The following is a 10,653-nucleotide window of genomic DNA, read 5'->3' on the forward strand; positions in this document are numbered from 1 at the left end:
TTTTTTTGTATGGGTGTAAAGGATCTGCCAGGCACAGCGGGGTTAACTCCCAGAACTAATCAGTCAGCACCTGAGAATACATCCCTGAGACTGACTCCTGCTTCCACCATTCAGGCTGGCAGGCTTAGGAGTGGGAGAGCCTATCGTAACCTGGCCAGACTCAGCTAGCTCCCGCCCTCGGTCTATTTAAGCCTGCACTTCATGTCCCTCGGTGCTTGTTATTGCTTGTGTTTCCCTCCTTGTGGTTTCCTGGCCCAGCTACAGCTCCTGCTATTTTTGATCCTGCTCCTTACAGACCCTGGCTTACCGACTACTCTTCTGCTTTTCGTTTTGTACCTCGCACACTCCTGGCTTGACTCGGCTCGTTCACTACTCTGGTTGCTCACGGTGTTGCCGTGGGCAACGGCCCCTTTTCCTTGCTTGTGTTCCTTGTATGTTTGTCGTGTTTGTCGTGCACTTACTGAGCGCAGGGACCGCCGCCCAGTTGTACCCCGTCGCCTAGGGCGGGTCGTTGCAAGTAGGCAGGGACAGAGTGGCGGGTAGATTAGGGCTCACTTGTCCGTCTCCCTACCCCCTGCCATTACAATGGGGGTTTGAAGTCAGTTTTCTACCTGAGTTTCCATTGAAGTCTCAAAATAGGAGAAAAAAAACATCTGGGTCCTACCATGATCATACAGAAAAAGTAAACTTAGGCGTGTTCGGGTTATAGTCTGTTCTTGAAGAATTCAGGAGCAGCCTTTACATTTTTTATAATATTTTATCGACATTATAAGTTAAATTTGCTCCTCTTGTTTCTTTACTTAGAAAATAATGTATGTGGATGAATCTCCTGGCATTAAAGCTGTCAGCCATTGATTTTCAATCATTTGTTTGATTTTCATAATTTATGCAGTGCCAACATGTGCCTCAATGTTGTACACAGATTATGTAACTCACACCAGTCCTTGTCTCTATTGTAAAGCACTGTCTAATGTCTCTCTCTAAATATCTGACATATTGTAATTCATATCATCCTTATTTGTACATAGTCAAATAATATTGAATGTAGGATATTCACAAGCTATAACACCAGGTGTGTATCAGACATGTTCTATTATTAACAGCATATTTCAAATAATAAATCTCTCTTCACATCTGCGCTTGGAGTACTGTTGGGGTTTCGGTAAATTTTGTGGACAGTGCTATAAAAATACCAAAAACCCAACAGTCCACACAACGGTCCACTCTTTCATAGTTAAACTCTGCTCACATCTGTGTCTTAGGGAAACCATACCCGACTAACCACAGGACAGCAGAATTAGTCTACAACTATAGCTATCCCCTTTCCCAGGGACTAACAGTGTCTACTGGTGTTCAGTTTTCCTCAACACTTACAGTAGGGCCGAATTGTGAGCCAACCGGACTGTCAATGCAAAGGAAAATATGGAGCACGTATCATAATACTATCAGGCAACAGGAATACAAGAAGCTGGAACTCACGGATTGAAGACAGGGATGGTAACAAGATGATGATGTCAGACAGATGATGGAAACAAAAGGATAATGGATGACCCTAACTCTAGCTCTCCCTATATTTATCCCTGGATCTATCCCTAAGTACTGACCTTAAAACTAGACACCACTAACCCTCACTGTACCAAACACTGTGCCTAATTTTCAGACACTGTCCCTAACACAACACCAGGAAAGCACTAGAAACCAGAGGTAATGAAAACCAAACTAAATAGATCCCAATGAAAGCAGTCAAACTAGAACAGAGAACAATTGAGACAGGATAAAACTGAACAGCTAAACAAGACCAAACACTAAAGCAAACAAGGACTGAGGAAATACAAGACAGAGCTGGAAAAACACAAGACTACAGGGAAGCACAAGCAAACTCACATATGTGGGCACCTATGAACCATAATCGGGCTTCACATGGGGCTTCTACTGTACCTCTGTATGCTTATGATTTGAAATAGAGGCAAATAGTGTTTTTTTTCCTATGACATTCCATACTAATCCACAAAAAAAAATCTAAGGGTATTCTCCATTGGATGCATTGCGATTCTAGGGGAACAATGCTCTTAGAGCACTTATGTTCTGCTTTTTGCATGAGACACAAATCTAAAAGTCGATTTAAAAAAAGTCCTGTATATAATGTAAAACTTAATCTTAAAAGATAGATCTTAGTAAAATATTATGTCAAGGCCCAAGAGACATGAATTCTGTTATGTGATCATTATCCATGTTTCCTCATGGGTAATTTATTGTGTATAATCATCAGGCCGTATTATCCCAGCACACTATAAATCTTCTACACAGCTACTTCACCCTCCAGTAAAGAATGTTATATTAGAAAAAGACTTGTGTTACTGTACTGGTAAGTCAACCAGATATTGACATTTTTATTGTAAATTCAATTTTTAGAAACTATTATACTACATGTGTCAGATAATTAATTTCTTACTGGAAAAAAAAATTATGGTATAAAATCATTTATATTAATCTCAGGGTTTTGCAAATATGAATTCAAAGTATTATAATTGTGTATGTTGTGAAAACTTACTTTATTGGTATGTTGATTCATTTCATTTGGTTTATCTTTTTTCCAATTTATTTTATCATTTCAAGTTTTATTTTTATTATTTAAAAAAATATATATTTTAACTAGAAATCAAAAACTGAATATATACACAACAGCCTCTCTTGTCAACAGTGACGTCTCCTTTGGATATTGTCATAATTATAAAAATTTAACTAAATTACAGTATATCTACGCCTAAGAAACAAATGCAAATGTGCAAGTGATGGCAGGAATGTTTGGAAAATAATTTTACTGAAAATAGTATCTCCATAACAAAGTTTTAGTTTTTTGTTTTTTTTACTATTTTCTGCCTATAACTGTGCAGAGATTTTGAGCTGAAAGCATCCCAAATGGACAGGGAATGGATATCAGCCGAGCTGAAAAATGCATGAGGGGGATAATTACATCATCACGCTCAGATTCAATCCTTTACTCTCTAGTGAATTGCAAAGACAAAATATTTAATTTTGCCATCCTCTAGAAACACTTTTGATATTTAGTAATATTAAAGAAAATTATTGAGCTAGATAAGCCAAAAATATATCATTTTATTAAAGAGAACTGAAACTGTATGAATTTGTGCTTGTATTTTATTTTTATAAATAAATATGTATTAAAGGGGTTCTCTAGGAGTACAAAATGAATGGCTTATCCTCAGGCTAGGCGATCAATATGAGATCGGTGATTGTTGTGGCTGTGCCTAGTATTACAGCTCAGTCTTATTCATGTTAACAGTACTAACTACAATGCCGGGCACAAAGGTACGGAGCTGTGCCTTGAAAACAATAAGGGCTTGTCCACACGTAACGGAAATGCTGCGTATTTTCCATCCGGAATTGCGGACGGAAAATACGCATCAGAATACAGTAGCAGCAAAGTGGGTGAGGTTGAACTAATCTCATCCACACGCTGCGTAAAATTTCCGAGCAGAAATTCACCTGTGGTGCATATTTTTTGTCAATTCCTGCTGCGGAAAGAGGACTGAATTGCTGAAAAAAACCGCCGCAAAATCCGCACCATTTTCTGCATTAAAAAAATGTGTTTTTTTCCACAGAGGAGTATCTGCTAGGTTCTGTGGAATTGCTGCAGAATTTTTCTGCAGCAATTCCGTTATGTGTGGACAAGCCCCAAAGGGGATTCAGTGCTCGTTGGAGTACAGGTGCCCTTTTAATCAGCTGATCGGCGGGGTTGCTGAGAGTTGGACCCCCACCGATCTGATATTGATGGCCAATCCAACAATAGGCCATCAAGTTTTTCAATCCTGGAGAACCCCTTTAAACATATTGTACTGGTTGTGTATTATTATCATCCGATGTGTCTTAGTTCTGAAACGTAATTTTTTTTTACTTACTGTATTTAAAAACATTATGTCAGAATTATGGTCTCATGACAAACAGTAACATATTTCCAAGAGCCAAACACAATTTTACCTTGATGTAAGTTCCAGTAACTAATAATAACATAAATAATTTTCTCTTGTCATCTCAATAAACCCTAAAAAATTTTAATATTTATATATACAATTATGGTTTGTCTATGTACACATCTGCACTGCCAGATCTGTCGCACTACAGATACCACAGGCGTCCGACATACTCCATTAACACAATGGATCCCATTCAAATTGAATAAAGTCCGCCGAGCGCTGGTGGTATCTGTCGTGTGATAAATTTGGCGATGCTTTGTGGTTTCTGTTATAAATATATTTTCATAAGAAGGGAAACTGATGCCGTAGTATGTTTATATAAGTAGGAGTATGGCAGAAAACACATAAAAATTTACTGTATATACCCTCCTCAACATTGAAATTGCAGCACCAAGAAGGAAACATTTTGGAATTGTGGAATTCACAGGACCAGTAGACATGTTAATGATATGCAAATTAGCATATTAGCAAATTAGCTCCTTTTGCAATTGCCGACCAATGATGTTCCAGATGTGCTCGATGGGAGACAATTCCGGAGACGCCGTAGGCTAATTTAGCATGTTTGGGTCCCACAGGCTACTCACAGTGGCACAAGCAACATGAGGCCTGGTATTGTCCTGTTGAAAAACGGCTTCTGGGACACTTCTGAGAAATGGCCTTACAACTGGTTCCACGACCAAATCAATGTAACGCTGAGCTGCTAGTGTACCAAAGGAAGACTAGAGGGGTCCAGCTACCGTACATTATGCCACCCCACACTATAATCCTGGGAGTAGAACCGGTGTGACGTTCCCATGTGAAGTCTTCTTCATGGGTTGCCCACGTCGACTCCAGACTAATCTCCGGCTATCATTGCATCCAAAACAAAAGTGGGACTCATCGCTGAAGAGGATAGACCTCCATTCCAGCCTCCATTGCCGTCTTGCTATGCACCATGATAGATTTTGAGAGCAGTGGCGTGTGGTCAATGGAACCTGCAGCTGGCGTCTGGCTCGTAGCCCAATGTCTTGCAAATGCCTTCTGATGGTTTGCGTTGACACTGGTTGCCGCTCTAGTCTTGGAATGTGACGTACAATTTCACTTCATGTACAGAATGAATCACTACTCGACATTCTTCCAATTTGACTATTCGTCCATGTAGAGGCTCACCCCTGCGCGCCTGTTGCCGTCATTCCCATTCGTTGTTGTTCTCCCAACCTCCATGACACGCAACTTTGACCAGTGCTGACATCTCGGCCTAGACACATAGTGATCTGCCGGAGTGATAAACCAAGGTCTCTCAGTGCATGGATTCTCTTCCTCTCAGTTTGCGACAAGTGGTAATAACTGTCACATTGAAGAACAGGAGGCATCGCACAATCATCCCACACCACTTGATCTGATTTTTGAGTTTTCATGTGGCTAAAAAACTTTTCTTTCAATCTGGCTTTTATGCCTCCCACATGCCAAGATTGGAGCTAGGTACTTAAAATTTAATCATTTGCACATCTTCGCGACATCTGCTACTTCCTCGATTTTCATAGCTTTTTGGCTTGTCCTTCTTGGTATTGCAATTTCAATGTTGAAGACTGTAGTTAGAACCTTAGTACAAATAGGCCTGGAGCCAGGATAGTAACCAAAAAGCCCTAAAGGATTGCCACTAGATAACTGGATCACCAGGAATAACCACCAGATCACCAGGGATGACCAGTTGATCACCTCGATTAGATTTTACACATTTACTTTCTTTCTTCCTCTATTTTTATTGTGCTGAAATCTTTGATACATTTCATGTTTTTTTCTAGAATAATAATCAAATAATAATGAAGAATGAGACGTCCGTTAAATATTTTTACGTTTTGCCATTTTCTGAAGAGACAAAGAATAAACCTTTAATTTCCACTTTTTTTTTCTTCATATATGTGGTCGGAGTACTCGTCAATTCTTCCATAATCGCAGTCATATGTCTGGAAGTTCAATTACATAAACCAATGTATCTCTTTATCTGTAATCTGTCCATTGTAGACATATTTTATACCTCGGTCACGGTCCCTAAATTACTGCACATATTATTGTCCGGAAATTATATTGTTTCCTCCTCACAATGTTATACTCAGTTGTATTTTTTCATAGTTGTGGCATCTGCCGAGGAAACTCTTCTATTTGTTATGGCGTATGATCGATATGTTGCTATCTGCATCCCTTTATATTATCATCGTATCTTGAGTCGGAGAAATTGCACCCTGATAACTTTAGGGATTTGGGCATCCGCCGTGTTAAATGCATTACTATATACGTTATCAACATTATACATGTCCTCCTGTCACTCCAACATCATCCACCAGTTCTTCTGTGATGCTAAGTCATTAACAAAGATCACTTGTACAACCACGCAAATGTTTTTCATAGTAACTGGGATAGAGATTGTATTATTTGCCTTTATTCCATTTATGTGCACTTTTATTTCTTATGTTAAAATTTTCTCCGTCATATTCCAGATGAAGTCAAAGGAAAGCCGAAAAAAGGCCTTCTCCACCTGCTCGTCCCACGTCACGGTCATGTCTGTTTATTATGGGTCATTCTTAGCAGGATATCTGATACCAGCTTATTCGGATGTTCTGGATTTAGTTTTCAATGTAGTGTATGCAACTATCACCCCCATGATAAATCCTCTCATCTATAGTCTACAGAATTCTAATGTACAAACTGCTTTTCTGGGGTTAGTGAGGGGAATGTGTGTTTTACAGAGCAACTTCAGACATAAACACCCATAAAAATTGTTGACTGGTGAGAAATTGAAACAGAAACACAAAGTATTAGAAAGTTGGGCTCTTAAAAATGTATGCGGTAAAGTATTTTGACTTACAGAATAGTACTTGATACATCTGACTTTAAATACTTTATTGTTTTTTAAGACTCTGATAAAAGTAATTGTGGGGGAAGCATTTCGGAAACATATTATTCATAAGGACACACATGATGGCCTACCTTTTCAGTATACTAATATCATTTTTTTAATTTAATACCAAAAATACATAAGAACATAAAAACTCTGCCTAGAAGGCCCTTTGTCTCCATAATCAGCAGCTTGTTAACAAACACTCATTCTTTCGTAGAATGTTTACCTGGTACGACTGATGTAAATGCAAAGTGAATAAACGAAAGAGAAATCTAAATCAATTCAATATTTGGTGTGACCACCCTTTGCCTTCAAAACAGCATTAATTCTTCTAGGTACACTTGCACAAAGTCATGGATTTTGTAGGATTATAGTCCGGTGTATGATTAACCAATTATACCAAACAGGTAATAATGATCATCATTTCCATATGTATGTTGAAACACAGTCATTAACTGTAACAGAAACAGCTGTGTAGGAGGCTTAAAACTGGATGAGGAACAGCCAAACTCTGCTACAAAGGTGACGTTGTGAAAGACAGTTTCATGTCACAGGCCCACCATGGCAAAACTGAGCGCAGCAACAAGACGCAAGGTAGTTATGCTGTACCAACAAGATCTCTCCCAGGCAAATTTTTCAAAGCAGACTGGGGTTTCAAGATGTGTATTTAAAACTGAAGAAGCACTAAGAAAAGTATCTTACAAAGGATCTTACAAAGTATCTTACAGCTGCCACCCTGCTGTAATGGCCGGGACCGAAGTTAGCTTAGATCCCCGCCATTAACCCCTTAAATGCATCGGTCAAAAGCTATCGCTGCATTTAAGGTGTTTGCAACTCATCGGCACCCTAGCAATGAAATCACCGGGGTGTCGGTGGCTGTAATGGCAACCGGAGGCCTAATAGTGTCCTCCCGTTGTGCCTAGCACGGAAGACTTCCAGCCCCCACCCGGAGGCGGGGCCTAAAAGGCTTCCGTAGCTGTCAGCAAGATGGAGCCGGCTCAGGAGATGAGCCGGTGTCATTAGCGGTGGATGTCAGCTGTATGTTACAGCTCACATCCACCTGTAATGGCAGGAATCGGAGCTAGCTCGGATCCCTGTTATTAACCCCTTAGATGCAGCGATCAAAAGCGATCGCTGAATATTTGTGGTTGTCAGCAGATCGGCAGCTCTGCACAGGGCTACCGACTGCTACTAAGGCAACAGGAGACCTAACAATGGCCTCCTGCTTTGCCATTACAGAAGCTGATTAGCCCCTGCTCGGAGGCGAATCCTAATCGACTTGCTGTCAGTGAATGATTGACAGATCTAATACATTGCACTACATAGGTAGTGCAATGTATTAGAAAGAAAACCTGACAGTTGGACCTTCAAGTCCCCTAGTGGGACTAAAGAAAAGTGTAAAAAAAAGTTTAAACATTTTTTGTAAAAAATATAATAAAAGTTTCAAGTAATAAAATAAAACACAATCTCCCTTTTTCCTTATCAAGTCCTTTATTATTGAAAAAATTCATAAACCATACATCTCTGGTATCGCCGCGACCGTAACGGCCTAAACTATAAGAATATAATGTTATTTATTCCACTTGGTGAACGTTGTAAAAAAAAACCCGTAAAAAACAATGCCAGAATTTCTGTCACTTTGCCCTGCAAAAATTGAAATAAAAAGTGATCAAAAAGTTGCATGTATCCAGAAATGGTACCTATATAAACTAGCCCTCATACAGCTCCGTCGACGAAAAAATTAAAAGTCATGGTTTACAACATGGTGACAGAAAAAATATTTTTTTTTTTACAAAAGTAATTTTACTGTGCAAAAAGTTGTAATCGGACTAACCCCCAGAATAAAGTTAACATGTAATTTATAATGCATGGTGAACGCTGTATAAAAAAAAAGAAAAAATTATGCCAGAATTTTGGTCACCTTGCCTCCCAAAAAATACGCTAAAAAGTGATCAAAAAGTCGCATTTACCCCAAAATGGTACCAATAATAACTATAGGTCATCCCGCAAAAAAACAAAACAGCCCTCATACCACTACGTCTATGAAAAAATAAAATTAGTTAAGGCTCCAATAAGTCAGAAAATAAATATATGCAGTTGTGCCGGCCCGAGGGGAACGTTTCTTCTGTTTCAAGAGGCGATTTATCGGGTCCCTAAAATTAAGGGAACCAGGAAGGGGAGGGCCCAAACTTATCTGCTGGAAGAGAGGGCACCCGTATTATACCAGGACAACACTTCCAAGCAAAATTCCAAAAAGGGGATAAGAAAGGACACCATTTATCAGTGCGACACCAGCCTGTGCAGAAAGGATTGCTCCACAGCGTAACACACATCTATGGATTATTTTATTGTTTACCCCATTATTATACCACCTGACTACGCCCCTAATATACTCTGCCGGCTTACATATGCCCCCACATTATAAACTGAAATAACAGTAAAACTCCAAACAACCAAGCAAAATATATGCTTCAAAAGCCAAATTGTGCTCCCTCCCCTCTGAACCCTACAGTGTGCCCAAACAGCAGTTTACTTCCACATATATGGCATCGCCATACCCGGGAGAACCCTTTAAACAATTTTTGGGGTGTGTGTCTCCAGTGGCATAAGCTGGGCATGACATATTTGCACCTGAAATGTCACATCTAGGAAAACAATTTCATTTTTACTTTGCACCTTCCGCAGCGCAATCATTTATGGAAAAGACCTGTGGGGTGAAAATGCTCACTACACCACTTAATAAATGCCTTGAGGGGTGTAGTTTCCAAAATGGGGTCACTTCTCAGGGCTTTATTTATTACTTCACATCAGAGCCCTGCAATTGTGAGCCAATACTCTGTAAGTCACCAAATTAGGTCTCAATTTTACATGGTAAGCATTCACTCCTGAGCCTGGTCGAATGTCCAGGCAAAAGATTAGGGCTCCATGTAGGGTGATTCTAAAACCGGGAAACACAGCATAATAATTAAAGAGCTGTCTTGTTATAGTGGCACAAGCTGGGCACCACATATTGGCATATCTATGGGAAAAATAAAATGTTCACTCTGCAACATCGAGTGCACACTAATTTCTGCAAAACACCTGTGTGGTTAACATGCTCACTACACCCCTAAGTGAATACCTTAAGGGTGTAATTTCCAAAATGTGGTCACTTATGGGGAGTTTCCACTGTTTTGGTCCCACAGGGGCTTTGCAAATGCGACATAGCGCCCAGAAACCAATCCAGCAAAATCTGTACTCCAAATTGCGCTCCTTCCGTTCTGAGCTCTGCCGTGTGCCCAAACAGCAGTTTATCACCACATATGGGGTATTGCCGTACCCCAGAGAAGTTGCTTTACAAATGTTGTTTGTTTTTTTTTCCATTTATGTGTTGAGAAAATGAAAAATCTTGAGCTAAAGCTACGTCTTATTAAAGAAAAAGGATTGTTTTTATTTTCACTGCCCAATTCTAATAAAATCTATGAAACACCTGTGGGGTCAAAACGCTCACTACTCTCCTATATGAATTCCTCAAGGGGTGTGGTTTCCTAAATGGAGTCACTTTTTGGGCGTTTTCACTGTTTTGGCCCCTCAGGGGCTTTGCAAATGCAACATGGCCTCCGCAAACCATTCCTGCTGAATTTTAGCCAAATGGCGCTCCTTCCCTTCTAAGCCCTGCCTTGTGTCTAAACAGCCGTTTATGACCATATATTGGGTGTTGTTTTACTCTGGAGAAATTGCTTTACAAATGTTACAGTCCCTTTTCTCCATTAGTCCTTGTGGAAATGAGACAAAATTAGC

The 10,653-nt window shown here is 39.8% G+C and overlaps 1 protein-coding gene across 1 annotated transcript; it reads left to right on the forward strand.

The window, feature by feature from the left end:
* Positions 1-5,797: 5,797 nt before the first annotated feature.
* Positions 5,798-6,748, forward strand: LOC142656677 (olfactory receptor 1A1-like). The gene has a single exon (XM_075831603.1). The coding sequence runs from the start codon at positions 5,798-5,800 to the stop codon at positions 6,746-6,748; it is 951 nt and encodes a 316-aa protein (XP_075687718.1).
* Positions 6,749-10,653: the final 3,905 nt, after the last annotated feature.

The sequence above is a fragment of the Rhinoderma darwinii genome, chromosome 6, assembly GCF_050947455.1.
Source record: "Rhinoderma darwinii isolate aRhiDar2 chromosome 6, aRhiDar2.hap1, whole genome shotgun sequence".
Lineage (NCBI taxonomy): Eukaryota > Metazoa > Chordata > Amphibia > Anura > Rhinodermatidae > Rhinoderma > Rhinoderma darwinii.

Bases quoted from the DNA above. Each gene is read 5' to 3' on its own strand.
- LOC142656677 (XM_075831603.1), top strand. From the start codon at position 5,798: ATGAAGAATGAGACGTCCGTTAAATATTTTTACGTTTTGCCATTTTCT.